At 48.6% G+C, this 24523-nt stretch overlaps 2 protein-coding genes across 2 annotated transcripts; both read left to right on the forward strand.

Annotated features, from left to right (window-relative positions):
• The first annotated feature begins 1185 nt into the window (after window positions 1-1185).
• On the forward strand, window positions 1186-11337 carry GRPEL2 (GrpE like 2, mitochondrial). The gene is made up of 4 exons (XM_028528809.2): window positions 1186-1336; window positions 3653-3806; window positions 4851-4932; window positions 8429-11337. Exons 1-4 carry the CDS (start codon window positions 1260-1262, stop codon window positions 8791-8793), a joined length of 678 nt encoding a protein of 225 aa, XP_028384610.1. The 5' UTR covers window positions 1186-1259; the 3' UTR covers window positions 8794-11337.
• A 2416-nt stretch (window positions 11338-13753) lies between these two features.
• On the forward strand, window positions 13754-24114 carry PCYOX1L (prenylcysteine oxidase 1 like). Its single transcript, XM_028528629.2, has 6 exons — window positions 13754-13909; window positions 17782-17988; window positions 19395-19569; window positions 20138-20349; window positions 22578-22718; window positions 23172-24114. The coding sequence occupies exons 1-6, from the start codon at window positions 13822-13824 to the stop codon at window positions 23828-23830; spliced, it is 1482 nt and encodes a 493-aa protein (XP_028384430.1). The 5' UTR covers window positions 13754-13821; the 3' UTR covers window positions 23831-24114.
• The last annotated feature ends 409 nt before the right edge of the window (window positions 24115-24523 follow it).

Raw genomic sequence — 24523 nt, forward strand, 5'->3', positions numbered from 1 at the left:
TCTGGTAACTCCAAATGCTCTCAATCCCAATCATCAGTTCACCCTCACAACTGGGCGGCTTTCCATACTAAATCTCTCTAAAATACAACCACTTCTTCCTGTCTCCACGCATCTTCATTAATTCATTCCACATATATTTATGGAGCACCTACTTACTGCACTAGATGTGAATGAGACAAACACCCTCATGAAAGTCACACTCCAATTGGGAGAACAAGCAAAAAAGAAAACAAAGCAAATAAATTACTAATATGGAAACAAAAATGCGCTGGACACACCTAAACCAGTAGCTACTTTAGATAAGGTGGTTACAAAGGTCTCTGTTGAGGTAATCCAGCACCCTTGCATGTACTATTCCTAACAGCTTGTTTCCCTACATCCTCACAGCCTCACATCCTGCAATCTCCTCCCTACAGTAAATGGCTCCTTTAAACATGTAAAGGCTTTGTTGCATGCTCCCACTGCATTCAGAGTAAGACTCGAGAGCATTCAGAAAAATTGTTGATTTACATCAGGGTACTGATTGTTGAAAATGAAGACAAAAAATTTCCTACGCTGATGGAACTCACATTTTGGAGAGGGGACATGAGAAAATTGGAGAGGGAAGAGTGATGGAGGAAGGACGGGTATCGGGCTCCTATTTTTTAAAATCGCTGAGGTGACCGTATGGCCACGTCTTATGTTGTCTCTCCCCTTCCTCCAGTATTTCAGTCCCTTACTCGCAGTACTCTTCCCTCTTCGTTGGGTCTTCACAGAAGCTGCTTACTTCTACCTGAACTGCTTTCCTGATGTTTCATCTACTCATTCTTCAGCTTTCAGTTCAAATATTTCCATTAGGAAAACTCTGCACATTCGGCCATATTGTACTCTAGGCGGCCGCAGCACCATGCCCCTCACCTTTAAATCTCGGTCCTATTTTGACTTCATATCGCGTTTGCATTTGTTTGTTGTTTACAATTTCACATAAGCTTCAAAAGAGCACAGCTGTGACCCCTTTGTTCGCCGCGGACACCACGGCTAGCACTGAACTCACACCGTCGTGGCAATAACACACACTACGCGCGGAACACACTTGAAAACCGGAAGTGTTGCGAGGCGGATGGAATAGTACCGCGCTCCGGAAACAAATGTTCGAGTCCGGCATCCTTGAGACGGAATCGCCCGCGAGGGCTGCCGGGAATCGTGGTTTTTTGAGCGAGTGCGTCTCGTCATTTGCAGCTAGTGAGCGTGCGCCGCCTCCGTCGGCCTAGAGTAGAAACATGGCCGCGCGGTCCTTGTGGGCGGTCCGGCGGCGGGTGCAGCACCTTTTGGCCTCCAGTGCCGCGTCCGACGCCAGGTAAGCAAGCGAGGCAAGCCTTGGGTCGGGGACGTGAGGACAATGTGGGGTGAGCGAGCCCGAGGGCCAGTTGCGGGCGAGAGGACCCATCAAGCCTTTCGGCCGTTCCGTTCAGGCGCTCACAGCCCCATTATACAGAGGTGCAAACTGAACCCCAGAACCGCGCTTCCTTGCCGGGCGCAGAAGGTGAGAAGATCTAAGGTCACGTCCTCGGAGGTGGGAGATCTTTTCATCCCCGAGCGTAGATTGAATTGGGGAGGTATCTCTCCCGGCCCCTTCTTCGCCGCTGTGGTGTCTGCAGGTAAATTGGAATGTTCTCCCCTGACTCCCGTGTGACCTTACGCCAGTCCCTTCCCCATTATCCGGACATCACTTTGCCTGTCGGGAAAGGGGGGCGTTGGATTTGGTCTCTCCCCATAAGGCCCTTGCACCTGCTTTCGGGAATCTGTGGATTTCCAGTAACTTTTTTGATCAATGGGCTGCGGCACTTTTTTGGATCACTTATACCGATTGCAGAACTATGGGTAATTCTTTTTATTAGGCTCTGTTTAACGGAGGAAACTGAGGTTTGGAAAAGTTGAGTAACTTTCCGCGATAACATTTGGGGAATGGTGGAACCCAGGCTGGAAACCAGTCAGGGCTCCAGAGTCGGGGCTTTTCATTAGTAAACAATGACATTTATTTTCCGGCAATATTCCCTGTTGACTACTACTTCCTAGGAAAGAATAAAATAGGGCTGAGTAGGCGGGTAGATAAAGTTGGACGTCTGAAATGTAAATTAATCCACGGGGGATTCCGAGAATTACTGTATGCATAACTCTGTCACCTTTTTGTCCTAACACACCTGACCTAGCTAGTACCCCACCCTAACACCTGGGTGAGAAGTTGAATTCAGAGTTTTGGGCTTTTTTTTTTCCAATCGTGATTAATTTTTTAAAGTCTTTGTGGCAGTTTGTGATGTAGGAAAGTGACCAGAAGAAAAATGGCTTCTTTGATAAAATTAACCCGCCCTGCAGAAGCAGTAGGAGCTGAGAGGATCCGCCCCAGCTACCCTCTCTTTTGTGACTTGTGTTCTGGCCATTTTCCCTTTCAGCTGGCCCTGAGGATATTGTGGCTTGTTTTCTGTGAATAAATGCGGCTTGTTAGGAGTTTATGAGGAAGAAGGCATTTCATGTGTATAATCTGACACCAGATCCCAATCAGTGAATGCAGGACTGGCCTGGAAAGTCTGGGAATAAAAGTTGTGCTAGGTACACCTTAGGCCAGCTGCTCTCTCTTCCCTTTCTGGAAGCAAACTCCTTTACCCTTTTAAACCTTTGCTCAAGTGTCACCTTGATGAGCACTCTTCCATATATGCCAGTTTATATAAATTTTTTAAAAGAGCTTTTGCACTTGCAGACCGATTTTCTTAATGATTTTACTTAACATCAAATTATCCAGCGAGTACATTGGAAGCTTCATAGAAGGAGGGGCAGAGCTGCTACAGTCCAAGATCCACAAATTAGTCCCTGCTCTAACTCTCCTCCTGTGTAAACTAAATGAAATGTCAAACATTTTAGCTGTATAAAATTGTAGATTATAAGCATAATGGAATACAAAGATCTATTTTATTCATCTGTTTATGTTTCACAGTCCATAACATACAGTGTTCTATGCATATTTAATTGAGTTGATTTTACATATAAGTGAGGTACCATCTCAGAATTTTTTCTTACTCAGCCCAGGTTCCCTTCTCTAAAAGCCTTACAGCTTGCAATCGAGAAGGTTTAGAACTCTAGACCTAACTTTGGTTTGATCAAGTCCCTTTACAGAGCTTTATTTACCCCAGTTATAAACTGAAGGATTGAACCAGAGCTGTATGGCTTTTTGGTTTGAATTCCCACTATGGTAAATGCCCCACAGGTTCTGAGGATCAGAACTTGTTTTTTTCTTGCTAATTTTTTTGTCCCCATTTCTGGCTATTTCTGTTGCCTGGTGCTCAGTATCCTGGCTCCACAGAATACTAGCTATGTGATCCTGAACGAGTCTTAAGCTTCTCTGAGCCTCAGTTTTCTCATCTGTATCTGTAAAATAGGGATGCTAATAGTACTTATCTCACACACTGTTATGAAATGAAAAGATGGTTCAAGTAAAACCCTAAAAACAGTGTCTGGTACTTATTAAGCGCTTTACAATTGTTCATATTGTTACTGGGACTGAAAACCCTTTGTCTGGAGTTCAGTCCGGAAACTTCCTGGTCTCTGAACTTGGCTGTAACTTTGGCTGTCAACGGCGGCATTTCTTCATTCTGCGCTCGCTCCCTCCCTCCCACTTTAGGGGATGTCCGCATCCTTTCAGCACCGCCACCCAGAGCACTGCTGGGGAGGACTGCGGTTCTGAGGACCCTACTGATGAGCTGGGGCCCTCTCTCGCAGAAAGAGCCTTAAAGCTAAAAGCTGTGAGACTGGAAAAGGAAGTCCAGGATTTAACAGTGAGTAGATTTTATCTGTTCACAATCGTTTCTTCTCGTTGGCTCTCTGTTCCTCACCCACTTCCACTCTCTAGTTAGACATACTGGGCAAAATAATCCACAGTAGTTCAGAAGTATCACTGACTAAGGATAGTGCTCTCTTTCAGTTCCCTGTTGTGTTTCAGTCCTTAGGTATCTGATACTTGGTAGCTTCAGAGGAACTACAGTGCCTGGCAGGTAGTTGACAATATTTGTTGAACCAGTGAGGTCATTTATCATTCACTCTGCTGGTCAGACTACCTTTGGCATATTGTGCCCAGGGCTGGGCTGGCAAATGCACTTTGAGGAAGAGGGATATTAAAGTACTTATAAACAAGACCAACTGGAAAAGTAAGGCGATTGGAAAGCATGTTTTATGAGAGCAGTTAAAGGAACCAGGGGTCATAAGAATGAAAGAGAAAGAGACTGAAATAACTGCCTTCAAATAGATGACACATTTTTATTTATTTTTTTAAGATTTTTAAAATTTATTTTTAGAGAGATGGGGAAGGGAGGGAGAAAGAGAGGGAGTGAAACATCAATGTGTGGTTGCCTCTAGCACACCCCGTACTGGGGATATGGCCTGCAACCCAGGCATGTGCCCTGACTGGGAATCAAACCAGCAATGCTTTGGTTCACAGGCCTGCACTCAATCCACTGAGCTACACCAGCCAGGGCAGATGACACATTTTTAAACATATTCTTGGTTGTCTTAGAGTTCAATTCAGTGAACAAAAGTTGGATGGTGGTAGTGCTGGCTGAATGTGAAAAAGAAGGCTTTTTCTCAAGATGAGCTTGAAAACTAGCAGGCTCAATGACCGCCTTCCAGGGCTTCTGTAAAGAATAGATTCCTGCTTCACCTGGGCATTTGGAGTCACTGATCTGGAACTCCTACAACTCCTTTTTTTTTTTTTTTTAAATTTAAACCCTGTCATGAGGGTACAATTTATAAAATAAGCAAAACCATTCTTTTCTACCAAAAAGCATTTGTTTTCTTATCATATTGACTTTGCTTTTGATGGTCAGGTGAGATACCAGAGAGCTGTGGCTGATGGTGAGAACATAAGAAGGCGAACCCAGAGATGTGTAGAAGACGCCAAGATATTTGGTGAGAGATTTATTCTTACTTAAGACCCCTCACTAACAGTTCTGCAAACTGAACATAGTGGAAACGCATCTGAGTCCTTAACTGACCCCTGCCCTGCCCTACCCTTCCCTGATTCCCATAGGCTTTCTGTGCTGCTTGTAGGGGATGTTGCCATGTGAACCATTCACTAAAATACTGCTTATCTGTAGTTTGACCAAACCTTGGTTATTTTCTCTTTCAAGCATGTACGCTTAACATTCTAGTGCTCATACAAACAGTTGTGTTTAACTCATTAACAAACAAGTGAATCATCAAGTTGTTCAATGGAGAATTCACAAAACAGACACATTGGCAATCAGGGCTGCTGAAATTGCTTCATAGAAGCAAAACTGGTCTGTATCTATAGTGCAATAATCCATTGTATCTCCACCAGACAATTTTTACGATTGTGGACGAGAATTATTTGTATTATTCTCAGTGTTTGTCAACTTCCTAAGTTATAAAAATAACTCAAGCGACAAAAGGACCCCATGGAAGCAGATAACCCTGGAGGCCGGGCTAGATCACATAAATTTTTGTTGATGACATTGAATAACCTTTTTGGTCCGTTTCAAAGTGTTTCAGAAATTTTTCTACACATGCATCACATCTTGTTCCAAATGTGTTCCTGAAGGCGTTAGTTGAGTAACTAACTTCAAGGGACTTCAAGGGTAAAGGGCAAATCGGTGGTGACTTGCCGTACTCACAGTTCAATGTGTAACACTATACTCCCACTACACATAGAAGGAGAGTGCTCGAAGGGGCCCTGGCATCTGTCTGGCCCAGTCTTCTTTTACAGGTAAGGTGACAAAAGTGAATTTGTGATAGACGTGGACATGAGCTCGTTGTGTGCTGACCCCTCAGCGGTTCTTCTTTCCCCCGTGGCACACTGTGTCCTTCGCTCTGGACTTCATCTGTTTGCGCCCCGGTTCTCTTCGCTCCTGTCCTGTGCGGCCCCAGAACTTCGGCATAGCCTTCTGCTTGTCTCTCTGTGCTGTGGACATCGTGTTTCAAGGCTTCAGGTGCCGGCTAAGTACTGCCCCCCAAATTGTATTCCTGATATTTCATCCAAATTTTAGTCTCTTATTTCCAACTGCCAGACTACAGCCTGCAGTCCAAGTCTGCCACCTCTTAGTCCATAAATAAAGTTCTGAGTTTCATCATTAAAAACTCATAAAAATTTACTTTCTTACTGGCCCCTGGCCAGTGTAGCTCAGTTGGTTGTCATCATCCCATAAACTGAAAGGTCACAGGTTCGATTCTCAGTCAGGGCACATGCCTGGGTTGCAGGTTCAGTCCCTGGTCAGGGCATGTGCAAGAGGCAACTGATCATTTCTCTCTCACATTCATGTTTCTCTCCCTCTCCTTCCCCTTTCCCCTCTCTCTAAAATCAATAAGCATTTCCTTGGGTGAGGATTAAAAATACATGTGTATTTACTGTATGACCTTTTACAGAAACAGTTGGCTGACCTCTGAGCCAGAGACAGTTTTTGTAGTAAATAAACCACTTGTGATGATTGGAGAGACTTCCCACCTGCCTGCGGGGAGCAGGGCGAGTTGGCTTACCAGAAGTCAGACTTTGAGTTGGCAACTAGCTCATCTCAGTTTCCTCAAGAATTAACAAGGTGCCCAGAAACAAGTACATATTAACTAAACTCAAAAGAATTTAATAGGTAATTTAATTTGTTTACAGAGCAAGATGTGTCTAGCAAAACCTGCCATATAAGTCATTTCCTTAGATCATTTCTTCCTTGTGACCAGGAATACTTAGAAAATTGAACTGAGCATGGAAGTGTGAAAAAGGTAGAATGCTCTCAAAGGACACGGCATGAGTCTGTTCTCCTTCCAGGGATGGTTTTGTCTCAGTAACCCATATTCTCTTAAACAGTTCACGAAGGAACCTTTTTTCCCCACTAAGAAACAATGCAGAACCAACCACTTTTGAAATAACACAATAATTAGAATAGAATCAAAGAGTGGAAAAGAACCTAAGCTTCTATTTACCCAAATTTAACCAATTTTACTGACTAGAAGCCAGGGATCTTTGTACCATGGCAGCACACAAGCACACAAGTCAAGACGAGAAGCTTACAGCTTTCAAAATGCTATTCAAGTGTTTGTCTTCTTTTGAATAACCAAGGGATACTTTTCATGTTGCTAATTGATCTTCTTAAGACATTCTTTTCTCTTGGGTGAAATACTAATCTTATGGGCATGCTTTTCAAGCCTTTGGCCAAGGTCTTCTTTGACAGTCTCATTAAGAGCCATTCATATTTTCTGGCTGCCATCCCTGGCGGGGCTCAGGGAGGTATCTTCCACAGCCTGGAGCATATCACATCTGGTTCCCTGGAAATAAATACCTCCTGTTTTCACTGTTTCTTCTCCATTGCTTCCTCTCCTTCAGACTGTATCATAACAAGATTACTTCAATTGACTCCCCTAGGTTTTTCTTATCTCTTCCTTGCCTGCCCGTCTATCATGCTGCCAGCCCCCCAAAGTTCATTATGTATGTTATTATTAGGCTAATTTGAATCCCAATCCACTTGTTTGACTCAAGAAGCTATAATGGATCTCTTATCCTCCCAGAGTTAAAGGAAAAATTCCCTCCTCTCTGTCAGGCATTCCTTTATCTGTAGTCTTTTTTATTGCTTACCTCTCACTGGTCTTCTGATTCCCTCTGAATACAGTTGAGGTGGCTTCTTGTTTGGACACAGGGCCTTAAAACCCGGCCTGGATCAAAGCTGGGTCAACAAAGTCCCTTGCCCCCACCATCCCCTACCAGGGCATTGGTGTTCCCATGGACAGCTGTAGTGGTAACATTGCTTATCCTTCTTGTGGGAAAAATCAAGACACAGCGATGGGAGTAATGAGATTTCTCAACAACTGAGTTTGCTTTTATAACAGTTCATGTGACTCTAAAAAGGCAAAACAGTTTGGGCTCATCTCTAGCAAGTATGTATAACTGTATAGCAAGCGGTTGGAGACTCATCATGGATGTGTCTTACTTTCCTGTTCCTACTTAGCCATCCTCAAAAGGCCACCCTTTCGACTCCCCTTAGTCTGGTCTTGTCCACCAATTTTTTATTATGGCCTCCCATGAAGTGCTAACATCCCTGTTGCCTCAACATGTCTGAGACAGGAATTTTCAAAACATACACACAACTCAATGCTAAAAGTGAATAGCAACAGAAAGACAAGAAGCATGAAGATGGCTTTGAAGGACTGGTTCCTGAGCCTATTGTAAATAGTGTGTTCTCGGGTTCTACCCTCGTCCCCGTTTCCTAGGAGGCCTCCTAGTCCAGTGCCTGCCACGGGACACTGGCTGGCTGGCTGGGTTGCTGCTGCTCCCTGAGTCCCGTGGGGCAGTCGTCCCCCCCTCTGGTGTGCCCAGTACCCTGGCCCTCCCTGGGCCTCCCTAGACCTCACCCGCAGAGTCGGAGTGGTTCCTCACGAACAACGGTGCCTGGTTTCTCCGCAGGAATTCAGAGTTTCTGTAAGGACCTGGTGGAGGTGGCGGACATCTTGGAGAAGACCACAGAGTGCATTTCTGAAGAAGCAGAGCTTGGGGACCAGAAGCTCACGCTGGAGAAGATCTTCCGAGGCTTGTCACTTTTAGAAGCAAAGCTGAAAAGTGTGTTTGCCAAGCACGGCCTGGAGAAAATGACCCCCATTGGTGACAAATACGACCCTCATGAGCACGAACTCCTGTGTCACGTGCCAGCTGGGGTGGGGGTGCAGCCTGGCACAGTGGCGTTGGTGAGGCAAGACGGCTACAAGCTGCACGGCCGCACCATTAGACTCGCCCGGGTGGAGGTGGCGGTGGAGTCCCAGAGAAGACTGTGAACGGGCAGGGAGGAGCCGCATGTGCTTCGGAGAGCGGCCGCCTGTGCTCCTTTATTTATTAAACTAGGTTTGTATTGTACATGAGCTACTTCATGTGGTCTGTCCTGGATTTAGTCATATTGGCTTTGTTTCTAAGATACTGTATTGATTGACGGTGACCTCTTTGGTCTCATCAGAAATCTTGCCATTGGGCATTTGAACAATGTGACAAGTGTTCCTGTGGCCTTCCTTTGTCAAAATACGTTTAAGAAAATTATTTTTAAATTAGTGCTCTGATGACTTTCAATCCAAAATCTGTTCAAAGGGTGGAAATGAGTATATATATGTTTATGTTTTCAACTGATTGTTCCCTTCTGATAGTCCTGTAACAGGAACTGTATAGAACCTGGTATTTGTGAGGAAAAGGATTAGCTCAACATCTGGGCACTTAGGTGGTGAAGCTTCATAGTTGTATGACTTTACATCGTTTGGGTTGGTTTTTATATGTGTGGATTTTCAGGACTTGACCTATTCTTATTTTATTTTCCTTTTAGCCATTTTTTTGTCCTTACAGCGCCTGCCAGGTAGACTCCACCTTCACCCTCACTGTCTTTTCCGAATCCCATTTACAAGGGCTGGAGACCCAGGCGGGACTCGGAAGGCAGGGAATGCCGAGAGAGCCACCCAGTGCCCCGGTCTGTCCCGGAGCGTGCGAGTGTGGCACTCCCCTTGCGTGTGTGACCTGGAGCAGCGGGCCTGTGTGTGTGTTTTACTTTTTCAGTCCTGCTTTGTGTGCCTGGTGTTTTGTAAAAGGTTTGTTCGACGTACAAGTCAGGTAATGGGTGATACATCATACTTCAGAAAGGAGGCTACCTACAGCTATTTTAATGCTAGAAGAGGCCTTAATGGTGATCTGACACCACCCTTCCCACTTCTTCTGAAGTATGAAAACAGTGTTTTTAGAATTGGACTCAAAAAAATAAATCTCTAAAACTAATGGACTAAATTTCAGTGAGAATGTGAATGAGGGTCAACTAGGTACCAACCTCAGTCAAGACGCAGTAGTTCTGTAATGAGCACGCGAGGGCGTCCCCAGCAGACAGTGAAGTGTCGGCTGTCCAGACTGCGTAGGGTTAGGGTTTGTTTGGTTGTTTCCTTAATATGTTTTAATTACATAGGGTTAGGTTTAAGTTAGTTACCCATAAAATAAATCCACTTCTCCTGGAACTCTGTGACCCATTTCAGTGGAGTGGTAAAAATTAGACACCATATATAATTCTAGGACACTACACAGACTTGTATAAATAAAGCCATCCCCCAATGGGCCCTACAATCTCCACGAGATTTAGACACTTAAAAAAAATACATGCTTTTAAAATGCAACCAAAACACTGGTGGTAAGACTTTTAAACCAAAACCTCTTAGCATCCCCCTAAGTGCATGGTGTAAATTTAATGAGCAATCAGAGTTCACAATGGGAATCTGTCTTTATTTGCCTGCATTCCTTTGAGATTGACAGATGGTGACAGTAAGAGAATGAGCCCATTATAATTACTCGTGCATTCTTGGATTACTAGCTGTTATTACCATTGAATTAAAATAACCGTAATTTTAGGTATGGAATGTTCTGATTACTTGAAGAATTTTCTGATATTCCTTGTAAGTTCCTGTTTTAGCTAGTGGATTGAGAATAACCTTGGATTCTCATTCAGTAGTTTTGCAGACTTAAAAGTGGAAATGTAGAAAATGGAGCCATAGCAGTAAGAACCTCACAAAGTGGAAGGGCTTTGGGAGCTAGGGCAGCGCGCTGGAGCACAGGCTTGTGGGCATGGACTTCAGTGGAGTCCCGGCTCAGCCACAGTGTGACCTCAGTCCCCGCTCCCTTCACCGCTGTGAGCCTGCTTTCTTATTAGTGAAACGGTTGTGATTTCCTCACAATATCGTGAGGATTAAATGAAATGTGTAAATTGCCTATTGTAGGAGGCCCTCAAATATTTATTTTTAATTGCTTTTTATTATACACATTGTTTTTCCAACGTTTTATACCTGCCTTAAAGTCTAGGAAAAAGGGGACTACTGGTTAAAAAATGTTTAACTATCGAAACTTAATAAGCTAATCAGAGTGGCTTATTTTCCTTCCAGCTTCTGGTGGTTTTGGTTGGGTTGTTTTTTTGTTTTGTTTTACCATAACGCAAGAAATTCACATTTTGAGGCTGAAGGAGCAAGAAAATTGTGTCAGTGCTTTGAATTATTTTCATCCTGATGGTGACATGAAGAGACATCGGCTTACAGAGGGCATGTGAGGAAGCTGTGGCTCACTCGAAGGGGGGAATCTCGGTGTTTCAGTACTTGGGTTCTACAAATCTTACAGGTTTTCCTCACTGCCATAAAGGAGGAGTCAGTTGGTTTAATACTGACGGAACTTCTTTGGTGCTTTCATGGCAAAGGATTTGATAAGTGAAGCAAGGTTCTTAAACACTAAAGCAAAATGAAATAGGGAGAACTAAGGATGATATAAAACATGCAGAAATAAATAACTTCAATAAAACCTGACTTGAAATAACTGCAGTTCACATGTAGTGCCTTCATTTGCCTAATTCATGTTGTGTGTTGATGTGCTGTGGTCACGACAGTGACTCCCGACCCACCTTGCTTGGTGCTCAGCGGAGGTGCCTTGAGATTCTGCAGCAATGCAGCCACACGGATGCAGTGTAGGCATTCCACACCCTCCCCCAGTGCTGAAGTCGTGTCTGTTCTTACACCTCCCTGACTTGCTTCTTTCTGATTCCTGCGTGTTATTTAGACCTGGACTCCTGTTTCTGCCATCCTCTCTGGAACTGCAGTATTTTCTTGTGCTTGCTTCTTGGTTATAATTGTCTTATCTGCTTTAACCACTTCACTGGAACTGCTGGACCTCTGACCATCCTTTATACCAGATTACTAACACGTGACCTTGTTCTGCCATGCTCTTCCCAACCTCTGCCCGACCTTGTCTTTACCTCTGTTCGGCTGGCTCCTACATACCCAGGCTCCTCAGTGGCCCTCTTTGGAGCCAGCCTTTCCGGAGGTGTGGCCTTGCGTTTTCATTCTTCCAGTCTTGTCTGCACTCCCTGGTTCCATAACCCATCATCTCTGATATTCTCAGTCTTAGTTGGTAAGTAACTTCTTGTTCCTGTGCACTCAGACTTCATTCACACTCTAAATTTCACTGTGGAGATTTTAAAACATGGCTCCAAATTTCCTTGCATTGGAACTTGGTGATTGACCAATAGAATACAGTAGAAGTGACACTGCCAGTTTCTAGACACAAGCCTTCCTGTCTCTGGATGCTCACTGGGAGCCCAGCCATCAAACCGAGAGCAGACCAAGGCAGCCTGTGGGGTGGACCTGAGGGCCCTAGCTGAGCTTTCAGCCGGCAGCCAGAACCACCTTGCCAGTCATCTTGGGGAGCCATCTTGACTGTGGATCCACCTGCCACCACGTGGAACAGAGATGACCTGATCTCACATCCCTGCCCAAAGTAGAGAATTTGAGGCAAATAAATATTTGTTACTTTTAGTCCTTGCTAACGTGGCTCAGTGGATTGAGCGCTGGCCTGCAACACGAAGGGTTGCTGGTTCAATTCCCAGTCAGGACACATACCTGGGTTGTGGACCAGATCCCCAGTGGGGGGTGGAAGAGAGGCAGCCACACATTGATATTTCTCTCCCTTCTCTCCCTCCCTTCTCTCTAAAAATAAAATCTTTTAAAGAATAATTGTTTCTTTTAGCCACCAAGGTTTGGGGTAATTTGTTATGCAGCAATAGATAACATACCCAGCCTCACTCCCCCAATGACCCTAAAATTAAAAGCAAAGTAGAGTGAAGAAGTTACTTTAGTATGATTTACCCACCCACCCACCCCAAAAACCCTACACAATTAGATTAAGTCAGCACATACAAACTTCACACAAAGTTATCAGTGAATGCTTTGTTTAAAGAAAAACTAAGCAATACTTCAATTCTTTGGGAATGAACTTAAAAGGTTTTGCATTCTGACACAAACACTGCCAAAAAGTTGGGTTTTTTTTTCAAGATTATGAGGAATGCATGTTCATGTACCATTTTACTAGTAATCCAGTTCGGCCCTGTTAAATCAAGACTCAGAGCTGATTTAGGACCCTAGCTGTATGTGCTTTTACTGTTCTCCAAATCCCTTGGCAGCTTCTTCTCTCAGCCATAATCTAACTGAATAAACATGGAGTTCACTTATTATGAACTCATCCCCAACTTCATTTCCTGCTAGAAGAAATCTGTCTTTCAGTGCGATACACCAGCCATGCTGGCTGGTCTTGTTTTCTCAGAGGCTGGAAATGGGAGCTTATCCCTTCCTCCCCTGTGAGTAGAGAGTGCATGAAGACTTTTTGCTTTGTTTTGGGTTGTTTGGTTTTGTTTTTGGGTAGAAGGCAGAGATATTAGCTGTATGTAGAAACTGAAATAACAACAACAACAACTGTACCAGCAGCCTCAAAAGCATCTGGCCTTATTTCAGCCTGGTCAGCAATTTCCAGCGCTAGCAGACACTGCCAACTGTTTTCACCTTCCTTACCTCACATGATTGTCTCAACCACTGGGAAAGGCAGAGCAGCGAAACTGAATGAGACACAGAGAAGGCGCGTTACAGTTAGTAACTGTAAGAGGTTGGCCTTGAACCGAGGAGGTCGACGCTTTAATTCTTTCTCTTCCACCAATCTCCCTGCAGCAGGATCCTGGTCCTGATGCTGAGCATCCGAAGAATGCACACCTGCTTGGGAGCAAGACGAGCCAGCCAATGAGGAGCCCACAGTCAGGAGGCGGGATGGGGAAGCTGCCAATGATAGAGCCTTCCCGGAGAGAGGGGCAGCTAATGAGGGCCCTGTGCCCGAGAGGGAAGGCTTCTTGTCCAATGAGAGGCCGTAAACTGCGAGTCGGGAAGGCGGGACGGCCAGTGGCGCTCCGGGGCGGGGCGGTGAGCACAGCGCCAACACGCTAGCACCCCAGCCCCGGAGTGCTGCCCCTGTTGCCGCCCGCCATGGCCCCCGCTGCCCGCCTCTTCGCCACGCTGGCCACGCTCCTCGCAGCCGCCGCTACAGGCGGAGACGCCCGGCCCAGTAAAATCGGTGCGGGAAGGACGCGGTGGGGTGCTGAGCTGGGGAGGGCTGCGTGCGCGGGAAAAGGGTTCTTAACTGGCCGCAGCTGGGTGGGGGATGGGGAAGAGAGATGGGTGACGGAAGGGTCCTCAGGAGAGGACCTGGGTGGAGAGAAGAGGTAAGGGACGGCGGCGGGGCAAGGAAGGGGACTGCCTGCCGTAGGCAAGGTGCTGATGCGGAGGGTGGTGTGGACATTCGTCCCTGGCTGTCTCGGGCGGGAAATAGGCTTGGGGCAGGACTGGCCACTGATCTCACCGAAAGATTCAGAAACAGTGAGCATCTGCCATGGACCTGGCTTTTTGCCAGGTGCCCCTATGACAGAGGACAGAGTCTGGAAGGTTGTCATACACAAAGGTTTATTGAAGGCCTGAGTAGTACGCACCGTGCTCATAGTTCTGCAGGGGAAGGCTGAATAATACATGGAAGTACATACATACAAGGCTGTAAGTACCCTGATATAGAGGAAATGCACTTCACCTCAGCCTTCGATGGCTCTGGGAGGGCCCTGGAGGGCTTCCTGGAGGCAACATCTAAGCCAGAACCTTGCGAGAGTAGGAGATGGCCTAAGTGGAGACAGAACCCATGGTAGGTCTGCTGGAGATAGATTGGCTGAGTGACAGAGTGGGGAACGTTTTGACAGCAGTCATTTTATTTGTGGGGTTTGGTTGGGTTTTTTGTTTCTGTTTTTGGTGGGGGGTTTTGGGGGTTTTTTCCTCAATATTTCATTTCAAAAACTTTCGAACATACACCAAAGTTGAAAGAATTACGCAGTAATCATCTGTATACCTACCACCTGGTTTCTGCCAGTAACACACTGCTACTGTACTTGTCTTATCACATACCTATCACACACCCATTGATCCATCTTAATTTTAATGGATTTCAAAATAAATTGCAAGCATCAGGACACTTTACTAAGTACTTCGTTATGCATATCATCCACTAGCATTCCATATTTATTTATAGTTTTTTCCTCTTAACAATTGTCATTTAACTCAACATGACTCGAAGATTGTCATGTCCCTCACATATAAAATGTCCATAGTAGGCAGAGATGTTGGGCTTCTGGCCTGGGGGAGTCAGGGTCCCTACTCCTCTTATCTGCCCTCCGTGCACTGCACTCGGCAGGGAGGGGCGCACCACAGACTTATTCTCAGTGCAGTGCTAAGGCTTCGTGGGTTCCAGAACCACAGCCCGGGCTGCCGAGGGTTAAGACAGACTGAAGCCTGCCAGAAATCAGTTTGGGACTGATTCTGGGTTTTCAGAGGAAAGAGAAAATCTTGATGGCTACAGTGGTCAAAGAAGATGTGGAGAAAGTAGATTTTGAGCCAGGCTTTGGAGGATGGGGGAAAGTTAGGGAGGCAGTGTGTGGAGGTGCTGGGCACTCCATCTCTTGGGAGTGGACAGCAGAGAAGGACACTCCCCACAGACCACTGCGGAAGGCTCAGGGCCTCCTCCCAGCACTACTGTTTCTGGCAGTGCAAAGCTTGCCACCTGCCTCATTCCTGCCGGCCCTGCCCACCTTGCCCCAGGGGCATCTAGAGCAAGACACATGGCAGTGCCAGCCTGCCCTGTAGTTTCCTGATTGTCCTCAGCCCTCTGACAGGAGCCTCTGTCCTCCTTCAGTGTTTTGGACTCTACCCCGTCTAGAACGAGGAGCTTCCTGTTAGCACAGCTTAACCCTCAGACTGCTGCAGGTTCAAATGTGAACACCTCAGTGTGGCATTGGACCCTTGAAGTCCCAGAGTTCCACACACTGCCCTGCTCACGCCCTTCTCTCTGTGGAGAACGTGTTTCCACTCACAAACAAAGCTGGTGTCCTCCAAGGTCCCAACCAAATGCTTCTTCCCCTTTTGCCTACCCACCCTCAGGCAGAGCTCATTGCTTCCTCCTCAGGATTCCCTGGAACCCTGTTGTCGCACTTAATTACACATTGTCATAGCTGATTGTGTGTGAGTCTGTCTGCCCACTGCAGCCTGGGCTCAGGAGGGCAGAGGCCCCGTCTGATTCTACTTGTGCCCCGGCACATCTTACCGTAGACCAGAGAGCAGCTATCAGTCAGTTCATGGGTGTTGAGTGAGTGAGGTCTTTTGCCGCCCTGTGGCCCTTAGACAGCTTCCAGGCCTTGTGATAGCAGGTTCTTTGGAAAAATGGGTGAATTGGGGCTCTTGCAAATGGAGGAGAGGTGAACACACTGTTTTAAAAAGGTTAATGGCATTCTTGGACGTGGCTTTGTAAACACTGAGAAAGAGGAAGTGGTTTGTTTTTCAAGGTACAACAAATACTTAATGAACTCCACTGCCTGCCAGGACCTGGGGGCGTAGATACCTGCTCTCAATCCTTAAATGGACCTTGAGCAGAACGAGCTGAGGACCAGGCCAAGGGTAAGGAGAGTGTTATGCGGAAATATGCTGGAGGGACACCTGACTTGTCTTAGCTGGGTCAGCCAAAGCAAGGGATGACGTGAGGGTCATAGGAGTCAGCGAGGCAGAGAGTGACAGCACATTCCTGGTAAAGTGAGCAACGCGGACAAGGCACAGGCGAGAGAGAGAGAGCAGAGCAGTCACATGCTCCACAGCAAAAGAAGTCCAGACAGATAAGAAGGTGGAGTAGTACAAGGGCCAGGCAGGGAATGGACTAAGTAAGTGGAGGCCAGCTGATTAACAACCTTGTTTTTTGTGTGTTTCTTTTTGTTGTTTTTTGCCTTCTTGGCAGGTACTTGTGATGTTAGCATCCAACATAGGTCTAGCAAGGACAAATCGCACCAGATTTATCTTATATTCTTTTTGGATAGGGTTCCTAGCCTGTCGTATGAGAGGACCAGATCCATGGTGGGCAAAGACAGTGGGTATGGTGTCAGGACAGTTCAGTAGCGCCATAGCTGCTTTACTGTCCTCTCTCAGTCCTAGTCAGGATTAGTGTCTGTCTGGCCAGTGGTTCCCCATAGCACCTCACAGTCCTGTGCAGTCAAACATTTTACCAGTGACTTGGATAAGAATACGATGGCATGTGAGCAAAGTTTGCAAATAACAGGAAAGCAAGAGGTGTAGGAAAGACAATGGATGATAAGACCCACAAAGACCTCAAAGAGCTGAAACATTGTAACAGGTGTCCAAGCTGGAAAAAAGTACACTATAGGGCAATGAGCAACCCGTCCGTCACAGGGTGCATTCCGGTCTTGGCAAACATACAGAAATGATGTGTCAGGTAAAAGGTTGGACTAGACCAAGGGTTGGCTGACTTCTTCAGTCAAGGGTCAGAGAGTAACTATTCTAGCTTTTGCAGGCCAAATGGCTCTGTTCAACTACTCAACTCTGCCTTACATGCGCGCAGCCAGGACAGTAAGCTAAAGAAAGTATTTGGCTGCATTCCAGTAAAACTTTTTGTCTGCAAAAACAAGCATCTGCATAGGTTTGGTCTGCGAACTATAGCCAATCCTTGGATTAAGAAGTGGTTTCCAAACACTGGTCTGCCTAACAGTACCTGTCAGTGACTAGGTTTTCATAGTGAAATAAAAGCAGGTGCAATGCAATGAGTTTTGTATCAGATGAAATTTATTCTCTTTAAATGATCATCCTGAATTTTGAGGTGCCTGCTTTTTTGCTGCTAATGTGTCCTTTTCTTTACAAAGTGAGGATTACAGTAGATGGCAGTTTTCAGAGTGTCCTTTCTTTACTAATAGCTTTACCAAAAACTAGTCTGCAGATTGCCTTTTTTGAGATGTTACAAGCCTATGCAAGTGCCTGGGAATCACTGGCCCAGGAAGCTGAGGAAGTATGGCCCGCAGTCTCACGCCCATCCTCTGTCTCTTTCCTTGCCTGCCTCCCGGGCCCACTGGACAGCCGTGGTTGGAGCTGGAATTGGGGGCTCTGCGGTGACCCATTTCCTCCAGCAGCATTTTGGCGCCCGGGTGCAGATCGACGTGTTTGAGAAGGGGACGGTGGGCGGCCGCTTGGCCACCATCTCGGTCAACAAGCAGCACTACGAGAGCGGGGCCGCCTCCTTCCACTCGCTGAGCCTGCACATGCAGGACTTCGTCAAGCACCTGGGTGAGTGTGCCGTCTGGGGCTCCATCGTCCAGCCTCTGGGGCTGGCAGCAGCCATCAGGCCCCTCCCAGATTGCCCCAGTGGTCAAGGCCAGAAGGTCATGTAGCCCAATCTCCTCGTTTTACAGATGGAGCAGCTGAAACCAGAGAGGGGAAGGAACTTGCCTGAGGTTACACAGTGAGTTAGTTGCAGAGCCCGGATTACAGCTCAGGTTTGACTCAAAGGCCAGTTTCTTTCCCTTTTAATTTGCTGCCTCTTAATAATCATGATCAAAATGGCTTGCACATGCTATGTGCTTGCCAGGTACCTGGCATCCTTGTAGGTGGTATGTAGACATCACCTCTGATCCTCCTCTCTACCAGCCTACAAGATGGGGGTTATATCTCCTCCTGAGGAAATGGAGGCTCAGAAAATGTATATACCATGGCTAAGGCCATGCAGCTAAAAAGGGAGAGAGCTGGGGTGTGATCCCAGCAGTGTCTTTCAAAAACACAAACGCATGTACTATCTGACCCTGACATTCCACTTTGCAGAAGTGGCATTGCACATGCACAGAGGCACACACACAAGCTTACTCATCACAGCAATGTTTAAAACAGCAGAAGTTTGAAAATACCCTGCCTGCCCACCCACTGGGTTCTGGAATTAAATAAATTGTTCTTAAAGTACACAGACTGGTCAGCCAGATGGGGATGTCCCTTATGGCCAGGTGTAAGACAGTCTCCAAGACACAGCATGTCAGGAAGGTGCAGAACAGTGCACAGAATGTGGTGGTGGGGCGGCGGGGATAACTCACAGAGATACACCATGTATGAGTATTGGCACAAAATCTCTCTGGAAGGAGGCTGAAGGAACGTACTTACTGGTGACTCAGAAGCAGGAATCAGAGGGGAAAAGACAGAAACCTGTGCCGTGGGGCAGGCCCTATAACCTCTAAGCCTCAGTTTCCACACTTTTGACACCCGCCCTGCCTCTTTGCAGGCCATGAGAGGAGGGAGGGAGCTACTCCTGTGCTCTGTAAGCTGTAGAGGGTGGATGGTTACAAGGAGCTGTGGTTTGTCCCATGTGGTCTTGGTGCCCAGCGCTGCCCACTCCTGACATTCCAGGATGACACCTGAATTTCGCTTGCAGCTGAGAGGATTCCTTTTGGGGGAAAAAATGTAAAACAGTACATTATTTTCATTTGCATCTCTTTATGGACTAGCCAGGCCCAACACCTCCCCAGTGTATTTGCTTCCTGTTGTGAGCAAACAGCACAGGTGAACAAACCGTAGTGTTCGTATTCCCGTCAGTGGACCCGGTGCATCTGCGTCCTTCAGGGAGGTCCCGAATTTCAGCTTCAGGCCCAGCTAGTTCTCCTGGGGGGCCCTCTGAAGGGGACCTGAGGGGCTCCCCCTTGTCTCTGCAGGGCTGAAACACCGGCGTGAGGTAGTGGGCAGGAGCGCCATCTTCGGCGGGGAGAACTTTGTGCTGGAGGAGACTGACTGGTACCTGCTGAACCTCTTCCGCCTCTGGTGGCACTACGGCATCAGCTTCCTGCGACTGCAGATGTGGGTGGAGGAGGTCATGGAGAAGTTCATGAGGTAGGGCTGGGCGGAGCTGGGGGGCTTCCAGAGGGAGAGGGAAAAAGAGATGGGGAAGGAACCCAGTGCCGTTCCGTCCTGGTCCTGAGCAAGCCCCCAGCGTGAGAAACGTACCGAGTTGGTACAGGCATGGTCTCTGGTGTTGTCACCATAGCGTTTTCTTTCCCTCTGCTAAACTAAGCATGGGTTGTAAACTCAGGCACCGGGCAGGGCTAGCCTGGGACATGCAGCAGCCGGGTGGGGGAGAAAGGTAGACAAGTGGCTTTTGCACCTGTCAGTCAGCAGAGCCCCAGCGTGAAGCCAGGTCTAGTGGGATTCTGGGGTATTTGTCCTTCCCTCTGCACTGTCCCTCTAGATGGGACAGGCCCACCACAGCCAGTGAACAGGCCAAGGGGAATGTAACCTGTCTCTCTCTGACCTCTACATAGAGAGGAGGGCGGGTCCCTGCTGGGCCTCCCAGATGTAGTGACCCAGCAGTGGGTGGTCAGCCCAGGTGCAGGGACCCAGCAGCGGGTGGTCAGCCCAAAGACCTTTCTGCACAAGGGCCCCAGCTCCACGTGTCTCCCAGGATCTATAAGTACCAGGCCCACGGTTACGCCTTCTCGGGCGTGGAGGAGCTGCTCTATTCGCTGGGGGAGTCCAGCTTCATCAACATGACCCAGCGCTCTGTGGCTGAGTCCCTGCTCCAGGTGGGCGTCACACAGCGCTTTATAGACGACATCGTCTCCGCCGTCCTGCGGGCCAGCTACGGCCAGTCAGCAGCAATGCCTGCCTTTGCTGGTAAGCCCGCAGGCCTCGGCCTGCCCACCTGCCCCTCCCTGACCCACAGTGCCCAGCATGGCTGAGATCCCCATAATAACCTCACATCTGCCCGGCTCAGTACCGTTGCCTGAGCACTCTGTTGCCCCAGCCCCGCTTGATTCTGGCATGGGTCCTCTGAGCTTGCAGGAAATGGTGTTTACCTGACTTCACAGATGGTGAAAGCGAGGCTCAGGTCTCAGATCTAATGGTTTTCCACTACTGATTAGGTTAGTTTCAGGAACTACCCCAAGGGGGTCTCTGGGCCCTGGGTATTCATCTCTTAGCCCACCTCCTCTTCCCACTCAGGACTGGGGCCAGTGGGCATGTGCACAACCCCTGTCCTCCAGCACAGGCCACCAGAGGGGTCACAACTAAATCTGCCTTGGAGGGCCTATGGGGCCTATCTCCCCCAAGGCTTGGCGACCACACTGGGCCTTGGAAGATGCAGGATTTTTCTAGGGCAGTGGGAGGATGGGGGCTAGGCATGTACGGCCGAGAAATTGCACCGGCACTCGCCGGCCTCTCCTCCCTGCCTGCTTGGCAGGGCCCTTTTCTTCTACCAGCGCCCGTAACAGGGAGGCGCCCAGGCTCAGTCCTTGGTCCCGCTCTCGTGCTCCCTCAGCGAGCTCAGCCAGTCCCAAGGCACTAGGTTCCACCCACCTGTCCCCCAGACCTGACCTCCGGCCCCGACCTCTCTCCAGAACTGCAGTCTCATGCGTTGTGTCGGCCACCACCCCTTTGTCTCCACTGGGAGGTTTAGTGGGCATCTCACACTCAGCCTGTCCAGACCTGAGCTCCTGACCTTTCCCTGCAGGCCTGCCCCTCCCAACTTGGTTGGTAATTACTCCTTTCCATTGGTCCGGCCAAAAACCTTGATTCACTTCCTTCCGACGTATTCTTCACCTGGTGTGTCAACAAATCCCATCTGCTTTACTTCCGCACATACCCAGAATCCAACGGTTTCCCACCACTGCTTCCTCCAGGGCCTAAACCACTAGCATCCCTCACCTGGATTACTGCAAGTCCCCCACCAGGTCCATTCCCCCACCCCCACCCTGCCCACCATCCCCTACAGGCTATTCTCAACACGTCTGCTGAATGATCCTGTTAAAGCAAAAGACACCATGGCAGCCCTGCATGTGAAACTCCATAAGGGCTCCCTCTTTCCTTCAGGAGAAGCCTGAAGTCCGTTCAGTGGCCTGCAAGGCCCTCTGTGGCCTAGGCTCCACCTCCCCACCCCCACTCACTCACCCCAGTCCAGCCACCCTGGCCTCGTCCCCACCTGAGTGTTCTCATGTGGCCCTCCCTCTACCTGAAACATTTTTCCCTGAGTCACAGTCACAGTAAATGCTCTTTCCCCACTGTGTCTTTGTGCAAATGGTACCTTTCCATTGAAGCCACCCTACCGCCCAGATTTAAGTTATACCTCAACCCCCGCCCCCCGCCCCCAGCAGTCCCAGGCCCTCTACCCTGCAGGTATCATCCTCCAGTGGACTGTTACATTTACTTACTTTATCTCCCACTAGAATCGATGCTTTCTGAGGGCAGGAATTGGTGTCTTCCCTGGTTAGACCATTGTAGGCACTCAGCCCATTCTTGTTGAATGAATGAATGGAAAGATTTGGAATTAACAGGCAACTTCCACATGCCCAGGATACGGTTCCTGTGGCTCCTTCCCAGCCTTCAGATCCCACCAGGTGGCCCCTCAGGGCTTCCCTGTTCACTCTTTCGTATTTTGTGTGTGTCCTTCAAGATATAATTCACATAACACACCACTTACCCATTTAAAGTGTACACTTGAGTGGTTTTGAGGATATTCACAGTTGTGCATCCTCCACATTTTCATCGCCCCCAGAAGTAACCTCATACCTTTAGCTTCAGCCGTCACCTCCCCAGTACCCCCAGCTCTCCAGCCCTGGGCAACCACGAATCTGCTGTGTCTCTGTGGGTTTGCCCACTGCAGGTAGTCTAAACAGAATCCTACAACCTGTGGTCTTCTGTAGCTGGCCCTTGCGTTGAACATAGAGTTTTCACTTCATAGCATTGGAAATGTGTTGTATTTATCTTCACGTGTGCTGTCTCTCCATGCCCATGGTTGGGAGGAGTCTTGGCCTGGGAGGGAGGCCCAGACAGTATGGTGGTGGATTCTTCGGCCCCACTGCCCAGAGGTTCTGAGAGCCCACCAACCCCCTCCCCGCTTTGCCCAGGAGCCATGGCACTAGCCGGGGCCCAAGGCACCCTGTGGTCTGTGGAGGGAGGCAACAAGCTGGTTTGTTCTGGTCTGCTCAAGCTGTCCAAGGCCAACGTGATCCATGCCACAGTGACCTCTGTGACCCTGCAGCATACAGGTGAGTGGGTGGGGCAGGGGGCGTGGCCACTCCTTTCCTAGACAGTGAACACTTATACACCTGTTCAGTCCCTAAACCCCAGTCTGTGACGTGCCTGAGAGGATTCCAGAAAAACTTTGGGAAGCCCCAGCTCTACCAAGTGACACCAGAGGGCACTGTTGTCCCAATTCAGGTGTCAGAGCCGGAACACTGAGGTTTATATCGGTCTGGCTCTGTTCATTCGACCAGTGAGGATTCTGAGCCACAGTCTGTGGCAAGAGCAGAGCCAGAGCTTGAGTCTCCTGACTCCCGGCCCAGTGCTCGCCCTGCAGCCACACCAACGTAGAAAGACGAGGGCCTGCCATCGGGACAGCCCAGCTGTCCCCAGGGTCTCATACCCTCTGTGCTGGGCCCCAGGTGGAAGATCGGTGGGTAGAAGCTAAGAAATAAGTTGACTTTTGTGCTCTCTTCCAGAAGGGAAACCCTTGTACCTAGTAGAGTATGAGAATGAGGCGGGCATTGGCTTTGACTTCTACGACATAGTGGTCATCGCCACCCCCCTGCACCTGGGCAACAGCAGCACCATCGCCTTCGAAGGCTTTGACCCGCCCCTGGACGTCACCCAGGACTCTTTCCAGCCCACCGTAGTCTCCTTGGTCCATGGCTACCTCAACTCTTCATACTTCGGCTTCCCTGACCCTAAGCTTTTCCCCTTCGCCAACATCCTTACCACAGATTTCCCCACCTTCTTCTGGGCCCTGGACAATGTCTGTCCCGTCAACATCTCAACCAACTTCCGGCGGAAGCAGCCTCAGGAGGCAGCCGTTTGGCGAGTCCAGTCCCCCAAACCCCTCCTTCGGTCCCAGCTGAAGACCCTCTTCCGCTCCTATTATTCCGTGCAGACAGCTGAGTGGCAGGCCCACCCCATCCACGGCTCCCGCACCACCCTCCCTCGATTCGCACTCCATGACCAACTCTTCCACCTCAATGCCCTGGAGTGGGCGGCCAGCTCTGTGGAGGTCATGGCTGTAGCCGCCAAGAATGTGGCCCTGCTGGCTTACAACCGCTGGTACCAGGACCTGGACAAAATTGACCAGAAGGATCTGATGCACAAGGTGAAGACTGAACTGTGAGGTCTGGAGCGAGCCCGGGAACGTCCACCCCCAGCTGCAGGTGGAGCACCGCCTCGGCGGCCGAGGCTGGGCCAGCCTCACTCGCCCGCCAGGCCCCCTGCTGGCCTCCCTGCATCAAGTGTCCTCTGTCCAGCGTGGGTCCAGGCGGCCCGTTCTCTGCCTCTCCATCTTAAGGATGCTCAGAGTGGTTGTTCCGAGGGAGAGAGTAACAGGGGAAGAAAATTCAAACCAGTGTATTCACTTTATTTATTTTTTTAAAAGAAGAAATAAAAACCCACCATCTCCAGCCGCTTCTAACGTGATTTTCTAACTAGGAAACGGGTAGCAGTGGGAGGGAATGGAAGACAGAGAACTCAGAATCCAGGTCTTTACTGGGTTGCACTGCCCAGGCCCGAAACATACCTGTGGCAACACCAGCAACAACACGTGTAACCAGATGGTTACAAATAAAGTAGAAGGGAGAATCAGTAAACAGAAGGCATGATAGTAGCTCCCATTTACTGAGGACCTACTGGATGTGAGGTGCCTCATTAAATGATTAGACACCATGCAAGCCCCTCAACAACACCGCCTATTGGGGGAAGAGGATTGTGGCAGGGCCCAAGGAAGAGGTGGTCACCCCCACGGGGCTGTCAGCATGGCTCCGAGCTTCCTGGCAACCAGTGGAAAACGGGAAACCTACCAGGCCCGGGC

Source organism: Phyllostomus discolor, chromosome 13 (genome assembly GCF_004126475.2).
Source record: "Phyllostomus discolor isolate MPI-MPIP mPhyDis1 chromosome 13, mPhyDis1.pri.v3, whole genome shotgun sequence".
Taxonomy (NCBI): domain Eukaryota; kingdom Metazoa; phylum Chordata; class Mammalia; order Chiroptera; family Phyllostomidae; genus Phyllostomus; species Phyllostomus discolor.

Excerpts from the sequence above, each read along its gene's own strand:
- GRPEL2 (XM_028528809.2), top strand. The coding sequence starts at position 1,260 with ATGGCCGCGCGGTCCTTGTGGGCGGTCCGGCGGCGGGTGCAGCACCTT. Across the intron at positions 1,337-3,652 it reads AGTGCCGCGTCCGACGCCAG|GGGATGTCCGCATCCTTTCA; the intron begins GTAAGCAAGCGA and ends CTCCCACTTTAG. Across the intron at positions 3,807-4,850 it reads AGGAAGTCCAGGATTTAACA|GTGAGATACCAGAGAGCTGT; the intron begins GTGAGTAGATTT and ends TTTGATGGTCAG.
- PCYOX1L (XM_028528629.2), top strand. The coding sequence starts at position 13,822 with ATGGCCCCCGCTGCCCGCCTCTTCGCCACGCTGGCCACGCTCCTCGCA. Across the intron at positions 20,350-22,577 it reads AGCAATGCCTGCCTTTGCTG|GAGCCATGGCACTAGCCGGG; the intron begins GTAAGCCCGCAG and ends CGCTTTGCCCAG. Across the intron at positions 22,719-23,171 it reads TGTGACCCTGCAGCATACAG|AAGGGAAACCCTTGTACCTA; the intron begins GTGAGTGGGTGG and ends GCTCTCTTCCAG.